This window comes from Callospermophilus lateralis, chromosome 10 (assembly GCF_048772815.1).
Source record: "Callospermophilus lateralis isolate mCalLat2 chromosome 10, mCalLat2.hap1, whole genome shotgun sequence".
NCBI lineage: Eukaryota > Metazoa > Chordata > Mammalia > Rodentia > Sciuridae > Callospermophilus > Callospermophilus lateralis.
Genome location: NC_135314.1, coordinates 112,500,458 through 112,522,560, shown reverse-complemented (window position 1 = coordinate 112,522,560; position 22,103 = coordinate 112,500,458). Strand labels below are relative to the sequence as shown.

General features: G+C 40.5%; 1 protein-coding gene across 1 annotated transcript; it reads right to left on the bottom strand.

Annotated features, from left to right (window-relative positions):
- Positions 1 to 13,523: 13,523 nt before the first annotated feature.
- Positions 13,524 to 21,749, bottom strand: Tm4sf1 (transmembrane 4 L six family member 1). Its single transcript, XM_076868246.2, has 5 exons — positions 21,357 to 21,749; positions 19,808 to 19,897; positions 19,570 to 19,715; positions 16,401 to 16,581; positions 13,524 to 14,377 (listed from the first exon to the last, which is right to left on the bottom strand). The coding sequence occupies exons 1-5, from the start codon at positions 21,531 to 21,533 to the stop codon at positions 14,363 to 14,365; spliced, it is 609 nt and encodes a 202-aa protein (XP_076724361.1). The 5' UTR covers positions 21,534 to 21,749; the 3' UTR covers positions 13,524 to 14,362.
- Positions 21,750 to 22,103: the final 354 nt, after the last annotated feature.

The following is a 22,103-nucleotide window of genomic DNA, read 5'->3' as shown; positions in this document are numbered from 1 at the left end:
AGGGGAAAAGGCACACTCATACACTGCTGGTGGGACTGCAAATTGGTGAAGCCAGTATGGAAAGGAGTATAGAGATTTCTTGGAAAATTGGGAATGGAACCACCATTTGACCCAGCTATCCCACTCCTCGGTCTATACCCAAAGGACTTAAAAACAGCATATTACAGGGATACAGCCACATCAATGTTTATAGCAACACAATTCACAATAGCCAATCTGTGGAGCCAACCTAGATGCCCTTCAATAGATGAATGGATAAAAAAATGTGGCATATATACAAAATGGAATATTACTCAGCAATAAAAGAGAATAAAATCATGGCATTTTCAGGTAAATGGATGGAGTTAGAGAAGATAATGCTAAGCGAGGTTAGCCAATCCCAAAAAACCAAATGCTGAATGTTTTCTCTAATATAAGGAGGCTGATTCATAGTGGGATAGGGAGAGGGAGCATGGGAGGAATAGAAGAACTCTAGATAGAGCAGAGGGATTGGAGGGGAAGGGAGGGGGCATGGGGTTAGAAATGATGGTGGAATGTGATGGTCATTATTATTCAAAGTACATGTATGAAGACACGAATTGGTGTGAATATACTTTGTATACAACCAGAAATATGAAAAATTGTGCTCTATATGTGTAATAAGAACTGTAATGCACTCAGCTATCATATATAAACAAAAAATAAATAAATTAAAAAAAAACACTGCTAGAGAGCAGAAAAACTGGATCAGAATTTCAGTGAATGGGGCCTGGCCATCTACATAGTTTTGAAAACGACCAGGTGATTTTCATTGGCAATTCTACTCTAACTCTAATTGCAATTTAATTGGTAATTCTACATTAACTCTAATTGAGATCCATGGCTGTCTAGGGCTGTAGTTCTCAGCCTTGACTGTAATTGGGATTTCATGGGGATATGTTAAGTGTATATTAAGCTGACTGATATCTAGTTCACACCCCATATATCCTGATTTGATTTAATTGATCTTAGGCATAGTCAAGGCATTGCAATTTTTTTTTCTCTGATAGAGTCTTGCTGTGTTGCCCAGCCTGGTCTCAAACTGGTTCAAACAGTCCTCCTGCCTAGGCCTCCCAAGCAACTTTAACTACAATACGTGACACTGTGCCAACTTTGGCATTGGGAATTTTGAAAGCTACAGGGTGGGTTTCTAAATAGAAACTTTATTTTTTAGAACATTTTTAGGCTTACAATAAAATTGAAAAGAAAGCACAGAGAGTTCAGTTCACATACACTTCCTGTCCCCACATACACAGCCTCTCCCACTGTCTACTGGAAAACTTGCAAATATGTGGAAATTAAATAGCACACTTCTGAATAAACCAAAAGGGAATTTTTTTTTTAAATCCTAGGACAAAAAGTGGAAATGCAGTGTATTCCAAGAACTAGAGAATGCAGTAAAAGCAGTTCTAAGGGCGATATTAAGAAAGGCCAATATGAAGAAAAAAATTTTAAGATAAATCTAACTTTACACTCAAGGAAACAAAAAAACAACAAACCAAGCCCAAAATTGCAGAAGGAAGGAAATAAAGGTTAGAACAGAAACAAATAAGAAAACTAAAAATACAATTGAAAAGATCTATGAAACTAAGAGTTGATTTTTGAAAAAAAAAATTACAATTGATAAAGCTTTAACTAGACTAACCATGAAAAGAGAGAGGAAAAAAAAAGGATAAATGAAGGAGGAGAAATTATGACATTACAAATGATACTACAGAAACATAAATAATTATAAGAAATGATTATGAATACCAAAAAGTTGAGTAATCTAGAAAAAAAAAACAGATCATTTTCTAGAAACACACAACTTACCAAGATTAAATCTTGAAGAAATAGAAAATCTAGCTGGGTGCAGTGGTGCACCCCTGTAATCCCAGCTAATTGGGAGACTGAGGAAGGAGGATCACAAGTTGGAGGCCAGTCTGGGCAACTTAGCAAAACCTTGTCTCAAAACAAAAACTAAAAAGCTCAGTGGTACGGCACTTGTCTAGAAAGTGCAGGGCCATTGGGTTTGATATCCAGTTCTGCAAATAAATAAATGAATGAATGAATAGGCAAGAAAGGAAAAAAAAATAGAAAATCTAAACAGAGCATTAATGAGTAAGTAGATTGAATCAATAATTAAAAACCCTCCTCAAAGAAAAACCCAGAACCTGATGGCTTCACAGATGAAGTCTACCAAGCATTTAAAGAACTCATGTCAATACTCCTCAAACTCTTCCAAAAATTTTAAGAAGAAGAAATATATAATAAATGAGTTTGGTGGTATTTCATACTAAAGCCAGATATAGACATTGAAAATAAAAAAATATTATAAATCAAATCTCCCCCCAAAATAAATGCAAAAATCCTCGACCAAATAACAGCACATGAGAAGGATCATACATCCTGATTAAGTGGGATTTATACCTGGATTACAAGTATGATTCAACATATGCCAATCAGCAAATGTAATACACCATGTTAACAGAATGAAAAGATAAAAACCTTGAGATGACCTCAATAGAGGGAGAAGAAGCATTTGACAAAATTCAATGTTCTTTCATTGAATTAAAAACTCTCCACAGATCATATAGAGAAGGTATTTCAAGATGATAAAAGTCATATATGACAAGTTTACATACTCAATGATGAACTTCTTCTCTAAAACCAGAAATAAGACAAGGCTGCTCATTCATGTCATTTCCATTCAACAAAGTGCTGGAAATCCTAGTTGGTGCATTTAGGCAAAAATAAGAAATAGAAGGCACACAAGCAGGGAAGGAAGAAGGTAAATCCCCTTTGCAGATGATGAGAACTTACGTACAAACCCAAATACTCCACCATAAAATTATTAGAACTAATACACAGAGTCAGTAAAGTTCCAAGACGCAAATCAACATATAAAAATCAGTTGCATTTCTAACCACAAATTATTGGAAAAAGAAAAGGATCATTCCATGTATTAGAGCATCAAAAAGCACAAAATACTTAGGAATGAATTTATCCAAAGATGTGGAAGAGATAGTTATTGGGAACAGTGCTGCAGTGAGCATAGAGATGCAGACACCTCTTTGAGATTTCATTTCCTTTGAGTAAATACCCATAAACAGGATGTTGGATCATGTGATGGTTCTACTTTTAATTTTTTGAGGAACCTCCGCACTATTTTCCATAATGGCTACACCAATTTACATCCCCTCTGGCAGTGTATATGGGCTTTCTTTTCCTTACGCCCTTGGCAGCACTTACTATCTCTTGTTTTTTTTTTTTTTTTTTTTTTTGATAATCATCATTCTTATTGGGGTGAGGTGATTCTCATTGTGCTTCCAATTTGCATTTCCCTGATGGTTAGTGATGTGAGCACCTTCCTCTACTCTTGTGCCATTTGTATATCTCCTTTGGGAAAATGACTATTCAGGCTCTTTGCCCATTTTTAAATCAGCTTTGCTATGGGTATGGAAACAACCTAAGTGTCCACTGATGGATGAAAGGATAAAGACAATGTCTCACACACATGCACACACACACACACACACACACACACAAACAATGGAATCTTAGCCATAAAAAGAAGAAGATCCTGCCATTTGTAATGATATGGATGAATCTGAAGGACATCATGCTAAAATACATAAGTCAAACAAAGAAAGAAAACATACAGTATGATCTCACTTGCGTGTGGAATCTAAAATAGTTTAATTCCAAGCCAGGTGAAGTCTTGTGTGCCTGTGGTCCCGGCTACTTGGGAGACAGAGGCAGGAGGATTGCTTGAGCACAGGAGTTCAAGATCAGCCTGGGCAACCTAGTGAGAACTTGTCTCAAAAAAAATATACAAAAAGAATAAATGTAGTAAAGAAATATTTAAAACTTAAAGATAAAAGCACTGAATTTGTAGAAGCAGAAACTAGAATGTGGGTTTCTAGGAGTGAGATGGTGGGGAAAATTGGAAGCAGTTGGTCCAAGGATACAAACTCAGCTATTAGATTGTTATAGTTAAAGCTTCGTCCCAGGTTTTCATAAACTGACTTCTAGACCACATATAACCGAATCAAGCCTTTATTGAAGCACGCAGGTGGCAGCTGACCAGAACATAAAGCTGTTCCCCTGATCAGCCCCGAACAATTGCAGGGTGCTCCTTATAAGCCTGAAAACCGCAAAAGGGATGTTCAGGGGGTGTAGCCAATGCAAGAAAGCCAGGTTACAGAAGCGGGACAGTCAGTCAAGCGGAGGGAAGCCTAACCAATCACAGTTAGCCCAGTCACCCCATTTACAGAAACAGAGCTCCATGACCCTAGTTACAGAAACAATACCCCATTAGGTAGTTTTGTGTTCTTAAAGGTTTCTATAGCAAAAGGAAAAGAACATCTTGCTCCAGTCATGACTCTTCTACTTGGCATGGTTGTTTTACAGGATGAAGTCATAAACCAAAATGGAGTCACATTTGCCCCTACTATCACAAGATAAATAAATTCTGAGAATCTAATGGTGACTATAGTTATGTATATCATATCATATATAACATTATATATATATACACACACGCACATACACACACACACACACACACACACACACACATATATCTATATAACTAAAAGTTTGCTAAAAGAGTAGATCTTAAGTTCCCCCACCCCACATACACATGCACAAACACATACACACACAACACGGTAACCATGTGTGCTAATGGGTATGTTAATTAACTTGATTGTTGTACTCAATTCACAATGGAAACATTCATCAAATTATCCCTTTGAACATCTTAAATATATACAATTTTTATTTGTCAGTTTTACCTGAATTAAGTGGAAGGGGAGGAATCCCAGATTGCACGAGTTGGGTTAGGAGGAGGAGAGCTATAATATAATCAAACTCTAACTCTGGTTGTTTTTTTTCCTTCATGGCCAAAATAGTAATATCTGAAGACTTTAGAGTTATAGCCAAATTTCATGGGAGTCTCATTTAACCCTGGCAAGCAGCCAGGGCAATATTATCATCTTCATGTTACAGACTAGGAAACTGAGGCTCAGAGAGAAAATAGAACTTGCCCAAGATCTTGCCCATGACTCAGACCCAGAGCTCCTGAGTCTCAGAGTCTTCTCTGTGTTCCTTCAGCTGTTCCTTCAGGTTCCCCAGCCTCTTCAATGTGCTTACCAAGTATGAATTCAGTTGTCATCTAATTCCTTGTTACACTAAAGGAGAATTAATTTCCAATGAACAACAGAGGAGTCTTCAATAAGGCAGAAGGAGAGAGCCACCTACTTCGGGTCTTGGGGACCGTTTAGCTTGCTCTACCTTCAGAACTGTTTCTGAATGTTGATGGGAGGGAGGAAGATTGGAGCTATGAAAAAGTGATGTCCAGGGCGGGTTCAGGGACCCTCCATGGTCCTCCCCACTCTTTCTCCCTAATCTTGAGCCCATTCTGCCACCTGACTCATCCCATAACCACTAACCTTAATGTTTTCAGATGCGTGAGGAGGTCTGACTGAAGGACACGGATACTTGTCTTCTTATGCGAGTTGATACCCATCATTGCCTCCAGTGTGCTACCTCCCTGGGCCAAAGGAGCTCCCAAGCACTCCAGATGACCTGACTCACAGGGCACATTGACCTTATGGCCAGAGACACTGAAGATTGAGTCACTTTGTTTACATTTGCAGAAACTGTTGACTAACTTGTCATGTCATTCGACTCTTTCAACATTCAACCTTGTCTGCCCCACGTCCATCCCATGTTCTGGCCCCCACCCTTCAATGCCACACACAGAGGATGTGTGGACAATGTACATGGAAGTTACTTTTCAAACTTGCAGGAATTTGTAGGTGGCATATACCATTGCCCCTGCTTCTCACAAGTACACCATATAGGCACATTGGGACTCAGAAATATGACTGGGTGGGAGAATTGTCTTGACTCTAAAGTATGGGGGAATGAGAGGTCTTTTTAAAAAATTTTAAAATTTGTTTTAATTAGTTGTACACGACAATAGAATGCATTTATGCACTTTGATATACATAGATGGGATATAATTTCTCATTTTTTCTGAGTGTACACGTTACAGAATCATATTGATCATGCAGTCACATATATACTATCTTTGCTATCCCCACAACTCCTCCCCTCCCCTCCCATCACTTCCATCTACCTAATCTAAGGTAACTCTATTCTTCTCTGGTGCACCCCCACCTTATTATGAATTAGTATCCACATATTAGAGAAAACATTCGGCCTTTGATTTTGTGTGATTGGTATTTTTTTTTTTTTTTGCTTAGCATAATACTCTCCCACTCCAACCATTTATTGCCAAATGCCATAGTTTCACTCTTCTTTAAAGCTGAGTAATATTCCCTTGAGGAATATATGTCACATTTTCTTTATCCATTCATCTATTGAGGGATATCTAGTTTGGTTCCATAGTCTAGCTATTGTGAATTGAGCTGCTATAAACATTGATGTGGCTGCTTCAGTATAGTATACTGATTTTAAGTCCTTTGGTTATTAACCAAGGAGTGGGATAGCTGGATCAGATGGTGGTTCTATTCCCAATTTTCTGAGGAATCTCCTTACTGCTTTCCATAGTGGTTGCCCCAATTTGCAGTCCCACCAGCACTGTATGAGTGTACCTTTTCCTGCACATCCTTGCCAACATTTATTGTTGCCTGTATTCTTGATGATTGCCATTCTGACAGGAGTGAGGTGAAATCTTAGAGGAGTTTTGATTTGCATTTCTCTAATTGCTAGAGATGTTACTTACAGTTCTGAAATTCTGTCGTCTCTCCTATTCAGATAAGTCTTTCTTGGAGACCAAGTCAGCTACAGTAGAAATTTTTTCCCCCAAAACTGCAACAATGGAGTCAGGATTTCCTCCAATCATGCCAAACTTAGGGAGCATGATTGTTTAAAGGGCACATCTGTTCCCCTGGAGAACTGGAGCAAAATGGAAGGAAACACTGCAGACCGACTGGGGAGCAGAAGGCAGTCGCCAACTCTGTGAGGAATTTTCTACTTCCCTGCTAAACTCTGGTTGTCATCCAAGGACACCTCTGAACCCACCCACCTATTGTCATTTAATGAGAGACTATTATGTCCTCAGCTCTGTGCTTCTGTTTCCATCTTCTCTCCTCTCACCCTCTTTCCAGAGATGCAGTCCTAGGGTCTGCTGGTCCAATAACTTGCAAGTCTTAGGTAAAACAGGTTTTGACAGCGATGCTTTTCAGAATGAGTGAAATGTTAATTGGGGTGAATCTTCAGAAAGATTTGCACACTCTGCACAATTTCCCAGACTTTTTCAAGGGCATCTTTCAGGTCTTATATCTGATGAGGTCTTTGACGGAAACGGCTATGTCTTCCTCTGTAAAGGGTTAAATTGTGTTCCCTTCAAAAACAAAAGCAAACAAACAAACAAACAAAACCAACCAACCAACAAAAACCAGGTTGAATTCATAACACCTAGTACCTCAGAAATATGGCCTTTACAGAAGTAATCAAGTTAAAATGGAATCACTAGGGTGCATCCTAATCCAATAGGACTGGTGGCCAAATTTGCATACAGAGACAGACCTGCACAGAAGGGAGACAACGTGAAAAGGAACCTGCAGGCAAGAGATATCTGAAGTCTCTAGAGGCCAGGAGAAGGGCCTCCGCAGATCCCTCCTGGGAGCACAGACCTGCCACACCGTGATTTGGGGTTTCTAGCCTCTTTCTAGCATGAGATAATACATTTCTGTTGTCCTAATCTAACCTGTGGAGCTTTGTTATTGTAGCCCTAAGAAACCAATACAGCCTTAATATCTGTTCTTCTAGCTGGATGGAAGGCAAGTCAGATTCATGTCTCCTCCCTCTATTGAAAAAAAAAAATACAGCCCTCCCACACACATATGCGAACACATATATATGTATATATGAAAATTTCCCCAGTTTTAAACTAACAAAACTCCTTATTTTTCTCCTCCTCCATTGTACTAGAAGCACCCATTTTTAGCTAGGCAAATGGCCAATAGACAAACATTTTCTGTAAAGGGCCAGGGAATAAATATTTTAGGCTCTGTTACAACTACCTAACGCTACCAGTGTGGCAGAGAAGGAAGACAGGTGACAGGTAAGGAGCTGATGTGTCCGTGTTGCTTCATCAATAAAACAGGCAGTTGATGAGTGAACGTTGGCCCGCAGGCCACACTTTGGTGACCATCGATCACTGAGTACCTACTGAATTCTGGTCGCTGTTTTAGAAGCTGGGCATGAAATAGTGAGCCACGTGGTCAAGATCTCTTTTTTCACAGGGCTTAGGTCTCCTTCAACAGCGGTGTCCGCAGCACAGTTTTGAGGATTTGTAAAACTCAGTTGACGGGTCGCTAGCCCCTCCAGTGGATAGAGATGAGCCAAGCCTAGAGTTATGAGCCTGGGGAGCATTCTGGGACCCCTGGGAGGCTAACTACAGCAACACAGAAGAAGCACCATTGACAGCTTCATACTTGTCAAGGCAAAAACAAATACCATTTGCACCAGAAGATATGGGTGGAATATCATAGAAGCACACTCCCTAAGATCCCCAAACTGGAAGTGACCCAAGTGTCCATTAACAGAACACGAGACAACATGGATAAACCTCCCAGAGAACCAAAACCATCTGTTGCCCCTAGTCACATGCGTGCATACACATACACACACACACACACACACACACACACACACACACACACAACCTAGGCACTAAAGACCAAAACCAGAAACTGCTCCTCAGCTACATGAAATGATTTTCTCAGTCCATACTCTTTGTTAGCACAGTTTTCCTATTCTAGGAGACTCTTGCCCAGGTGAATAACTTCATTATTCACTATCGGAACTTCCTGAAAGAGCCATCTTCTCTTCAGTAGAACACATCACAGTTTATAGCTCAAGAGTCTTGAACCCCTTAAAAAAACAGACACAGAAAAGAACCTGATTTATGCATAAATTTATGTAAAATTCAAGACCACATCTATGGAGATAGAAAGCAGAGTTATGGTTGGTGTGGGTGTGTCGTGGTGTGTGGGTTGTATATTACCTGGGAAAGACATGAGGGTGTGGCCAAGGGCCTGGAACTATCCCAAATCCTGATCTGGATAGTGGTTATTATGTGGTGTAAGCATATATAAAAATTTACCAAGCTGTATATTTTTATGTGCATTTATGGCATGCAAAAAGGTAATTTATTAGGAAGGGTAAAATATTCCAGCAATTATTAGAGAGCTGTTTTGGCTTGAGGATCCTGCTTTAGTTATGACTGCCTCAGGTGGAGTGGAGTTGGCTATGTGGGAGATCCCCGCCCACTATGGTTTTGCATGGTGTGCTGTCTGAGAGAGGAGGGGCCATTGCAATTGGCCCTGAGCCCTGCACCAGAAGCAAGGTACCTGAACACACTTTACAGAGAGGGGTGTGGTGAGAATCAGAGCAAGTGGAAAGTTCCCTAGAGGCTTCCAGCGGCAGGAGGCACCTGGCGAATGCAGACGAATGCAGACACCTTACATGGGGAATCGAGCATTGCTCCCGTATAAAAACGCTGTGAGAAATGTGCTCTCAAAGGGAGCCACCTCTCTATTATAAGGATTTAGCTGTGGTAGATGAGGTTAAACCCGAACTGTCCTCACAGATCATAGGGATGGTGTGGAGAAGTGGTTTGGGTTCTCATAATTTGTAAAACTTCATCCAAATTGTCTCATGTAGCAGTCATTTGCTCTTTTTAGTTGCTGAATACTAGAAAAATGTGTGTGTGTGTATGTGTGTGTGTGTGTAAAGGGGGTGGGGCAGAGAAGATGAGAGAGACTGATTTCAGGGAAGTAAACCTAAACTTGAGCTCCAGAAAAACCTAGCAGTCTTCTTTAACTGCAGTAATTCAAATAAGTATCTAAACCAACCCAAACTCACGCACACCAAAAATTTAATGTTAAAAGAGAAGGAGTAATTTGTACCAGCTTAGTGTGGATGGCAGTTTCTCTCCTTGTGAAGGCACGTTGGGGTCATTTCCCTAAAGAAGTTGGACCACGTCCTTTATTTTTGCTTTAACCCTCCTCTTACCTCAGAATAGGACAACCAGGAAGATTCAGGCTTTGCTACCAAAAGCCCTGATAAAAGGCCAGCACACAAGGTAAAGCTCTGAGTAGAAGTCACACACTCACCTCACCCAAACCCAAATAAAAGTGTGGCCCTTGCAATGGTGTCAGCCTGCGGGACACCGGCTTTACCAGCCCATCCCTCCACCCCATTGCAGGTGTGACCCTCCAGTGTCTGGGCAGAATGAATCTTTTGTCTGAGAGGAGAACAATGGCTCCTCACACACCTGGGAGTCTCTTTAAAGATGGTGGACTGCTTCCTGAACAATTTGGGGCCTGAATATTTTCTCATTTTTGTTTTCTTTCCAAAAGTACTATGCCTTTATTATGTAAACTTCAGAAAATACAGGTAAGGATTAAGAAAAAGGTCACCTAGAATCTGTTCAAATTACTTTTTCATACATATCAAGTATGTACGTACAAAGCTGTATAGACAGAAGCCCATCTTTTCTCTGTTGAAAAGCCTTCTCTTTCATGGATGGTATGGTCAACATTATTTACCTTAATTCATTATTTACCTTTATCATTTTATTGTACTGACTACTTTCTATCAAAGCAATTCCTTGCTGTCAGACATAAACAATACAGCCCATAATTATTGCTGGAAGCTGAACTACTGGGATCATCCTTGATTATTCTCTTAAACTTCTAAAATAAAAAAAAAAAAACCTGGCTAAAACTGAGGTATAGACTTTGTAGACTGTTGATACACAGCACCAAATTGCTGTTCTGAAAAGTTACACCAAATTCCACACCTGTTCCCACCGTGAGTAAATATAATCAGAGGAAACAGAATCCAGGAGATCTCACACACATAGAAGAAATTCAAATGGCAATGAAGGTAATGTTCCATTGGTTTTCTTAGATTTCAAGAGATTTCTTTCTTGCTGGTTGTTATCTGTGAATTGTAACTATGGTGAATAGACATTCAGAGGCCAAGAGTGCTACTGAAATGATTCAGATTCTACAGTAATTTGTATTGATTTTATGTTGCTGAGTAAGAGTGAGCTGTTTCAGAACAATTCCGGAGGGAGTTTCCAGCCAAACTGAGAGATCTAGAATATTTCAGACCAGGACATAAGGCTATAAACAGAACTTTACAAGGCTACATGGTAATGTGTGCAAGCTCTTTCCTCTGGGCAATTCAATGTCTATTAAAGAATTTACAGACAAGTGGAAACTCTGAGTCACATGCTCTGGGATAGGGTGATAGAGAGTCCCAGGGGTCTGTCACAGCCCCCAGTAGTTGGGTGGAGCATCTGAGTTTTAGTGTTGGACCATGAGAAGACTCCTGCTCATGGGGCAGAGGGGGAGTGGTGTTGCAGAGGGAGGAGGCAGAGGGGAGGGTGGGAAGGGCACAGGTCTACAGGTTAGACTGACCTGGATACAAACCACAGATTCTGTTTGCTAAACATGAGGTCTTGGGCAGATAACTTAACCTTGACAGAGTATTTAGTATCAGTATTTTGTGTCGGCAATATTTTTGCTCTGTAAAAGAGAGCAAAGAGAGATTTTAGTGAAATAAAATGTGTAAAAACTAATTACAATAACTGGCCCATTGAAGGAATTCAATAAGAATTGTGATTATTACCACAATGATTAATAATTATTATTTCTATTTCCTTTAAGGATAAATTTAGGTAAAAATGGTCTCTAAAACTGATTGCTATGCCCTTTTTCTTTCTTTTAGGATTCTCTCTTTCAAAATAGAGCTCCCTAAAAACCTACCCACAGACATCTTTCTGAGGGCAAGGAATAGAACATGAATAGAAAAAGAAAGGATGTTACTGATTTTTTTTCTAATAGCTAACCAGATTTGGGTATTTCCTTTAATCATGATTTTTATGCAACAAACTAAAGTAGCATCAGCAATACTGATTGCGCTTTGATCTATAGGATAAAATTTATGGTTGTGTTTTATGTCTTCTTGAAAAGAAATTTATGTTTTCATATCACATTTAAGTTGCTGCTGGAATTTCAAAATATCTTTTTACTTGCAATTGCATTTCAAAAGCACAGTATGTTCTTAGATGGATTCATTAGCTGCTGCTATAACATACTCTGTCTACAAAGGTGAAGTGATAGAGCTGTCAGGACCACTACAGTATAATCATGAAAGAACATTTGGATAGAATATCCTAATATGTTGGTTTGCTTTGTAATCCTATGTAGCTTATATATTTATAAACTTTTTTTTTTTTTTTTTTTTTTTAGGGAAAGTTTGTATCCTTCACCAGATTGACAGAGGGACACAGCACAACCAAGTTAGCAGCCTCTTTTAGAGGCCACCTGGGGCATGTCACTGGCACGAAGAGCCAGCTGTTTAATAGCCATAGAAGCTCTCTATTAACCTGCTTTCTGCTGCCCAGGGCAATGGACACCAAAAGCACACCATTCCTGTAGATGGCCAGGGGTTCCTGACAATTCAGAAAAACTAACTCTGTACGGAAAGAAAGAAAGTGTGTGTTGCCCTCCCCAGGAGTCTGATGTCTGTAGCATCTTGGAGAGAAGAAAGTCATATCACCAGGGTGGTGACCCCAAGGGATGGAACAGAGATGACAATTTACAGGTAGTAGAGGAAAACAGAAGAGGGGTTGAGGAAAAGAAAGTGACATTGGGAAACCAGAGAGCAGGATGCCCTCAGCAACAGGGGTCATGCAACCTGCAGACTGGGAACTAGTAGTAGACAGACGCGAGTGGTGGGACACAAGGGCTAAAGGAATCATTCTATAAACTGGGCCCACTGTGCTGACCCCCACATGCTTTCTTTTCCAAGAAGCAATTTACCTGCAGCTTTGCCTGGCTTAAGTGAACGGGATATGTCACATTCCTCAGCAAACCACCTGCTAACTGCAGGAGAAATGCAGGCCTGAGATAGTGTTAAAAAGAGGAACCCAAATTACTCTAAAGGGGAAGCCTTTTGTGACTCTTTTCATAGACCAGATCCTAGAACTCAGGGAGAGAAGGATAATTCCTCCTAACCAAAAAAAAAAAAAATCTGTAAGGCTTTTTGGTAGAATCCATTTAGAATCTGTCAGCAGAGGACCCAGGGACCTAGAGTTGTCATGGCAATAGAGATTTGAAAGTCAGATGTCATCCTGCTGCCATCAGAAGACATGAGGTGACCTGGATAGGACTCCAGAAACTTCTCTGGGATCCCCAATAAAACTGGAATGCGGGTGAGGCATGCTGTCCCTCTCCTCTCTGAGAGGACCCACTCTCTTCCTTGAGAGTGGCCCCCTAGTCTTCTCCTAGATCTTCTAATAAACTTATGCCCATTACTCTGAGTGACATGTCGGAAATCTCTCTGACTTGATCTCAAGAATTGGGGCTTGACGGGGGAGGGGGAAGGCCTCAGCCCTGTAACAGGAACAAAAACCAGAAAGAAAAAAGGAGGAACTTTAAGGGCCACAAAACAAAGCAACAACAACAAAATGGTAGCAAATACTTTATTTCATCAGGGACATTGCATTTGGGGAGTATTTCCTGTGGCTCTCAGTCTGAGCTCCTCTCTCCCATCTCCCCATGATGTGGGTCAACTGCTTTTCCGTTTCCCATCTTTCTTCTTGTCTGATTACCCAGGCCAGAAACTCTTTAAACACTGAATCCTCAGTACTTGTCTTTAAAGGACAGAAGCTTTTCACGTGTCAGAAAAGCTTCGGATCTGTGGTGCTCACAGAACCAGCAGAGCCACGTGGTTTGGCTTATTCATTTGGGTCAAAGCATTCTCAATGGACTCTCATGATCCAGCAAGTACTGGTCTCCCTCAGAACAGGAAGCAGTTCAAAAGGCCTCTTAGTAGAGATTTGGGCATAGCCATGGGAAACACCATATAAACAGTGAAAAAAAAAAAAAAAATATATATATATATCTTTTCAGGTTGCTGGGTTTCTTCTTCATCTTAAAAAAAAAATCTAGACATCTTTCAGTTAAACACACACACACACACACACACACACACACACATACATACACACACAAGCAAATGTAATGTGCTTTTATCCTAAACGTTACAGATTTAACCTCAGATACGCTGAGGACTATCACTCAGTCTGTAAGTTACCTCCAGAGCATAGTTCGTTTTCGTATTAAAAAAAAAAAAAAAGTTTAAGTTCAAACACTGACATCATGTGAAGATGCCAGTTTTTATACACCTTTATAAAAGTAGAATATGCAGAGTATGATACACTAGTACAAAGTTTTACAATAATACAAGTAAAATATATAAATTACAATGAAATAGAGGAAGCCTGTGGTTTGTCTGGGTGGTTCTTTCAGCAGTCATATCGCTGTAAAGAAAATGAAAGATGTATTAGTTTATGATCAGGGCACACGAACAATGGCGATTCTCTCCTTTACATTCCTGTTTGAGCAAACACAATACAATAATCTCAACTTCAGGGGAGCTTCAGCTAACCACTGCTAGGGTGTAGACAATGCCCATGACAAGTTTCCTAAACAAACAGGCCCCATTGTCTTCCCCAGGAAAGCTGCAGAAAGTGCTCATGGAAACCATGGGCCCACGGTGTGTTTGTGTGGGGCTCTCCTTTTAAGGATTTAGGAGATAACGTCATGGGTGTCTCCCACTGAAAACTCAGTGTGGGTAGTTTTCTAAGTTAGGAGTTTCATGCCTGAAGCTCCTGGCTATCAGTTTCCTGGCCTGGCAGTTTAGCAACGCTAACCATAAGTGCTAAGGATGTGGTTTCACTATCGGCTCGCTACAGCAGAGCACCCCATCCTGTAGGCATTGCTATCAGATTCTTCAAGCACTCCGAGCTGCTCATAGCTGCTAGCTGCAACTGTAAACTGAAAGTTATTCCAACAGGTGGCCTTTCAAATTAAATGCTACCAAGTTAGCAAACCCACTGTTCTACATGAAAGCCCTGTGCTTTGAAAGTATTTTTGTCTAATTACAATCTAATTACAAGCTAAGGGATCTTGTGCAGTGTCTGGGGAGAAGCCACTCCTACAGTGCAGGATGGAAACCCAGTGTCTTTGCCTAAGTTAGGGAAAATGTCACCTCCTGCCAAAACAACCACCAACTGACTTCTTATGCCTGTCCTCAGTGCCAGGATTCACAGACTTTAAACTCTGCTTCCTTGTGAAATTCGAGGCTAAAGAAAGGTCCATCAGAAGTCAAGAGGATTCTTTTCTGCAGCCCCCGATGTTGTGTCCTGAACACAGCCCACACCCAAAGGGTTCCCACTCAGTTGTTTTCCTGGAAATTTGGCAGGATCTCAAAGAAATTATTAGTCCCACTGTGCTTGCCTGATAAGGAAAACTAGATTTTTATTTTAACTTCAAAAATTATAGAAAGTTTCCATTTATTTACAACCAAGGTTTTCATGGTTGCAATGAACTTTCAGTTTTAATTAGGTTTTTGTCTTATTTTAAAAGAAAGTTAAGCGAACTGGAAATAGAAGAGAATGGTTTGGAATATATAAATGAAATAAGGGTCAGTTTAACCAGAATCCCATTTCACAAACTAGGACCTAAAAGAAACTCTCCCCAAAATCAGACCAAAGCTTGACTTTTATAAATTCAATAGTATATATTTTTCAGGAGAATATAGAAACAAGAACTTTCCCCTGCTTCAAAGAAATGCATATTTCTCTCCTATATCATATCCCCAGGAAACAAGTGCTTCCTGGTTTTCTTTCATGATGAAAGGTTTTTTATAGCTGCTATTCAAAGGCTGCTAGTACTTAGCTGCTTATGTACTTTTGTGACTCCTTGTTAGGAAGGAATGGTATAAAATCCAACAGGACAGTGAGCATAGTACCCAGTTAAGAGCAAGAGTTGTGGTTCAAGATGACCAAGGGTTTGAAGCCTGTTACTTCCTGACTAGGTCATCTTAGACATATTACTTAATCTCTGAATCAGAGTTTCATCTGAAAAGTGGGTTGAGTAATGAATGTGGCCTCTTCCTCATGTGTACCAGTTGGGAACATGAGAGCGAGCAAAGAGAGGGTAGCCCAGACATCTCTTTTGTGTCTCTGCAACCAGAGCAGAGCGAGAGAAGGGAGCAATGGATCTGACCCTAAAGCAGGCACTGTGTCCATGGGCAGCATATTCCTGTGCACATAGAGCTGACTGCAGAAATCCAACATGGCCCAGAGACCATGAGGGTCACGAAAGTCTGGGATTGAGAGCAAATATCTTGGGTGCATTGCCACAGACGTGTAATAAGAACAAGTGCTGGTAGCCTGAGCAGATTTGGGTTTGTCTTTTCTCTTTGATGAAACAGAACAGTGCATCATAGGAATGGAATATACTAGGACCAGGCCAGGACATAGTCACATAGGTTCTTACCTGTTGGCGAGAGCAGCAATACCCACAGATGCCTCCAAGCACTCCATTTATTATTTGAATGAGACACAAGATGAATTCAATTCCACCAAGAGCCAAGAGGATAGAGAAGAGAGTTACATTCCACTCCACAATGTGCCTAGGCTCCCTGCACTGGGACCAGGTAGAGGTGTCCATCAGGTACCTGTGGGCAAGAGGGAAACTCTGACATGGGTCCACCCCCAATGGGTTAGCTCATGAGTTACTTTTTTAATGGTGGTTAGAAATCCTCACCCTATAATGATGTTTATATTCTCTAACAGACATATGAATATTTGGAAACAAAAAATGCAAAACTGTATTTATGCCATGCTTAAAGCTATAAAACTCATGTATGTGTATAGATTGTATGGATGTGAACTAACAGCAGATGTGGAAAAGTGAAAACACTTCATATATTAAGATAGTACAATTACAGAGAATATATATATTTTTTTACTCAGCTTTCCAAGTTGCTTAATTGCTGACTATGTAAAAGGCAGTTGAGTTAATATTTATTTAGTTATTGAGTTTAGTAATGTAAAATATTAATATTGAGTTAATATTAATTTAGAAAATATGATTTCTTTACATTAGTTTTTTGGAATATTGATTTTGATCATTTCATTAAAATATAATTTGTTTCTTCTGAGAATTATCCAAGTTCTGGATAATTTTGGAGGCTTAATAAGCTAGAGTTTGGAGGCTTAATATGCTAGAGTTTTCAACTGAGACTTATAAGCAAAATTAGTTTTTGCTTTTAAGAAATAAGTTAATTTGCAGTGGGAAACACAGGTATTAAATCTGACCATTTTGAAGCCTTTTCTTAACTCTCAAGATGCTATGCCCACACACTTAGAAAAACATGTAGCACACTAAATTCAAGACAATAGAACGATGAAATACTCAGTATAAGTCGCACACCAAGCAGGAGGTGGGAATATGATGGGAAACTTATCATGGATTCTGTCCTAGGAGAACCTTGTGTCTAAGGGAAGAGACAAGTACTGGCAGTCTCAATGCCAAGTGCACTGACTAGTTACTCTCAAGGCACCTAACCTAGAGAACACCTGTGGATGTACCTATTCAACAAGGCTGAGCAAGGTAGGAATTGGACCTATTTGGCTCTGTATACCCAGCTGCCAGAATAGTATCTAGTAGTAGATACCAAACACATTTTTAAAGTAGCTAAGTGATAAATAACTACCTGAAGTTACTTTGTGAAAAAAGTCATCAAATTGTGCTGAGGTTCTTTCATTTTTATATATACATATATACCCATACTGATATTATTATATAAATGATTTCAGGCATTTTCTAATATCTGGATATTATTCCTGTCTGAAAAACAACAACAACAACAACAAAAAAAAAACAACAAACAAACAAACAAACAAACAACAAAAAAAACCCCTACAGCTCTGATTACCTTCCCAGAATTTCAGCCTTTGCTACATCACAGAATATTTGGAGTCTTAATGAAGACTTTAATCATGTGGGAAAATCAAGAATTGACTTAACTCCACAAAGAAGTCTGGTACAATTCTTTGCTTATCACTTCTTCCTGCCACAGCAGAACAAAGCAGCTTGAAACTCAAGACATAACTGTGAAACAGCTCATTGAGGCAATCAGAGATTCAATTTACTGATTTAAAACAAATGCAAAAACAAAATTCTGTCCTATCTCTGCCTCTCTACATCAGTGGAACAAAAAAATCTGTATTTTCAGGTTACGGCATCAAAAATTCCTTGGCTTCATTTGGCTACTGGGAAACGAAACCAGTGGTGTGGGACTGTTAGTTCCTCCCATATTGAAGTCCCTGGACAGGCTCAAATGAGGAGTGACGCAGAAGAGTTTCTTGCAGAAGCTAGAGCAGATGATGGGAGTGGCTCATAAACAACTATAAATTTGACCATTGGTACTCCTAGCTCTCTCTGCATTCCAACTGCATAAAATCATAACTTTTTTTTAGAGACAGTTTCATGCTGTAGTTTTGCATGTTTGCACAGACATGAGTGATCAATTTCTACTAGTACATTCAGTATGTTCTGAACAAGGATGAATTACATCAATGGCAATTTTGAAGACTAAAACTTAAAACTCCTGTGAGTGCCAGTTTTCCTTCAGAGGCTACCATTGTTTTGTGTTCATTGTGAGCTAAGTGAATAGCTAACACCTGTAAGGAACCAGCCTCTGTGGGAGAATTGCGTGTATATTATCTCATTAATTCTCATAACAACCCCCACTGGTTTTATTTTACAGATGAAGGAATCGAGATGCAGAGAGGTCAGTTCACTTTTCCCTGTTTTCGGAGAGGAAGTATAACTAATTCTAAGTTCATGATCTCATGAAGGGGGGAGACATATACTTTCCAAATTTAACTTTAAAAAGTTGAATCAGGAGATCAACTCAGGATCAACTCCTGCCAAGAGAAATCTGTGGTTCATTCATTACTACATACATCAGTTTCCTGTTTCTCTTCCTTTCTCCATAAATGATCAAAAGGAGAGGCCGATGTAAAAACAATGGGAGCTCTTAAATCACTCTGATTTTAAAGTATCGCCTCATAATTTTAAATAAAGGGTACATCATATATAGTTCTGATATTATGCGTGTGACTGTGTGCCAATGGGGGAGGGTGTAGGATCTGCCCTGGGTTTTATTAAATTCATATAGTTGTCAATCCTATTATATAAGGATACTGGAGCATTGTCTTATAAAATAGTAAAATGTATCGCATTTAATCGGCCAATTATTCTGGTATAACACAGGACCTATCTGAGTACATAGTCCTACAGCGGGACTGCCAGGTTCAAATACGGACTACCACTTCCTAGCTCTGTTGCCTTGGATAAGTTATCCACCTTTCTGGGCCTCATTTTTCTCATCTGTAAGGTAAGATTAATAGTGGAAGTAACGCCAAGGGGTCATTATGAGGGCAAAATCCGTGAATGTATTAAAAAGCAGGTAGAACGTGGCCGAGTCAGTAACTGGCCCTCCACCCTAGAAACACCTGTCGCCTGAACTGTGCCCATGTCAGTGTCAGTCAAGGCTGGCTGGGTGGATGATGAATGGATACTTAGTGTGACGGGGTTGTCCCTTGGTGTGTGTGGTAAGTAAGAACAGATTGTCGTGAACAGAACAATTACGTACTGTCCCTCGGTTTTGGCAAAGGTGTAGTTCCACTGGCCGAGGTGATCCTGACACAGGGGTCCTTCCGCGAGGCCCAGAGCTGCCACGATGACGCAGTAGCCGGACCCTGCAATTCCGATGAGGGCGGCCAGGACCGAAGAGAGCATCTAGGGACGGAGGAACACAAGCTGTGAGCCAGGGAGCCCCAGGGCCTCCCGCGGACGGATCCTGCCCCGCGCCCGCCCAGCAGAGGACCTACCGCGCATCTCTTGCCGCAGTTCTCCTGGCCACAGCAGCCGCAGCAGTCTTCCTCCTCCAGCCCGATGAAGACGAACGCTGGCAGGAGCATCTGCTCAGGAAGCAAACGGAAGTCACTACTGTCCTCCCAGGTTCATGGGAGCAGTCCCAGCATCCTTTAGTGAAATGGATTTACTTCTGATGGTGTCAACTGGCTTTAGGTTGAGGATCTCAAAGAATGAAAAAGTCAGAGGAGAAACAAACTCTGACTTTTGCTGATTTTCCTGGGATGCATCAAAGCACTTTTCAGGGGGTTGGGGTGGAGCTCTGATGCATAGTGTGTTCATGAGTTGAGGACCTGGGTTCCTTCCCCAGCTGGGGCTGGGGGAGCAAGCGAGGCTATAGAACAGAGGGGTCAAATATAACCTGTGTGCTTATGCCACAAAGGTTCATAACAGTTCCAGACACAAACTGTTTTGGAACCTTAAATCTTGTGTTAAAGTCTGACATTTCCCCCCTAGTAAAACATAGTAGATACCCACAAATCCTTAATAGAATAACTGAAACATTTTGTAAGTGGGACAGATGAATGCTACCTATAACAAATATGATCTACTTCTTTGAAGATACAAAACGTCCTGTTTTAGCATAACAATAAAGCTCTTTAAATAAGGTGAGTTTGAAATATTTGAAGTTTAAAGCAAAAAGGAACTTCGAGTGTAATGTTATGTTACAGATTATGATCCCGTTAATTCATATTAATTATATTTGTATTAATGACTGCATGATAATAATGTTTAAACTCAAAGAAGATTTGCCCTACTATAATGTCTTTTAGTGTCTTTTACTTGACTAAGAAAAATTATTCTGTATGGTATTAACACTTGCATAAAACTTCTTAAAATTCTTAATCCCAGCATTTTGAAGTAACAAACTCAAGTTTGCCCACATTTTTTCCATGCTGAGGCTGAAGCTAATACTTTCAGCTCCTAGGTTGGCAGGCAAATTCCTTTTACTTCAATAAAAACAGACCTTGGAAAAAATAACACATTCCAGTATTAACTTCAGACTCTGATCTTCTAACAGTAGGATTTTTTTTCCTAGACACCACACCTCAGGAGAAAGCTTACATTCTTTCAAAAGAGCAATGTACTCAATTCATTATTTTTCCCCTGTCACATATGCCCAAGAATAAACAGCAGAGAATTTGGATCCCAAACTGTAAACTTAGAACCAGCCAACCCCTCCGAGCTCCCCAGAGCAACTGTTAAACAACCACCCACTCCGGGGCCAGAAACTCCATGGTTAACTGAATATGGGATTCCTAGCTGGAGACTAAAAGAGTTTAACAACAACAACAAAAAAATAGTTCACTTTCAGTTTAGATTTGTGAAATATTAATAATAATAATAAAAGTCTACCCTGACCTTTTGCAATCTGTTTTTCAAAAGAATGAACAAAACAAGTCATTAGACTTGGAAATATGCATGACAGAAACTTTCCATGAAAATAAGGAACACTTCTGATCAACAGAGAAATTTCTGAGCTTATGATAATTGGAAAGGACTTACCAGCACGCCCCCTCCCACGATGCCGGAAAAGAACCACACGAAGCGGCTGAGGTGGTCATCAGAGGCATACTTTGTTTCCCCATTGGGAAAATAAAGCAAAATATTAGCTACGATGCAGAGGACGGCTAGCCACACCAGAGAATGTCCAATGCATCGGGCGCACTTGCCATAGCACATGGTGGCGGCTGGAGCCTGTGAGGTTTCTGTCCCCCTTCTTCGCTCTGTCTTCGGTTGGTTATCCCCAAATCAGATGACAGCCCCCGTGTGTACAGAAAGCAAAAGCACTCCCCAGCCCATTCCTGCTACCTCTTAAATACTGGCAGTTCTTAGTCACCGGAGGATGAGGTCCTTTGCTTTCATTGGTCCTGATTGCAGGCTCTCCGCTGGGGTGGAGAGTGTGGAGGGAACGCCCTGCTCTTCAAATGAAATCTTAGGACATGCGAAACCAGAGGCAGGACGTGAGAAACAGCTCCAGTCACAGGCAACAGAGAAAATGATTAATCCTCCACAAGGAATTCACTGTGCAACTCGTCCCCAGGATAAAGCATCCACGGGAAAGTCTAACTGAACTTTCCAGTAACTGCCAAGTGTCCACGGTGTGGCTGTCTGGGTTGAGACTGAAAGGCAGCAGGCTGAGACCCTCCTCCTCCCAGCCATCTGGACGACCTCCAGGCGGAGGGAGGGCTCTGTGCTCACTTCTACCTCTGTGCTGATTTAATATGTGACCTGGGGCAAGTTTCCTGAGCT

Coding starts and splice junctions, on each gene's coding strand:
- Tm4sf1 (XM_076868246.2), bottom strand. CDS start 21,533: ATGTGCTATGGCAAGTGCGCCCGATGCATTGGACATTCTCTGGTGTGG. Junction 19,898..21,356: donor TCGTGGGAGGGGGCGTGCTG/GTAAGTCCTTTC, acceptor CTTCCTGAGCAG/ATGCTCCTGCCAGCGTTCGT. Junction 19,716..19,807: donor ACTGCGGCAAGAGATGCGCG/GTAGGTCCTCTG, acceptor CTCCGTCCCTAG/ATGCTCTCTTCGGTCCTGGC.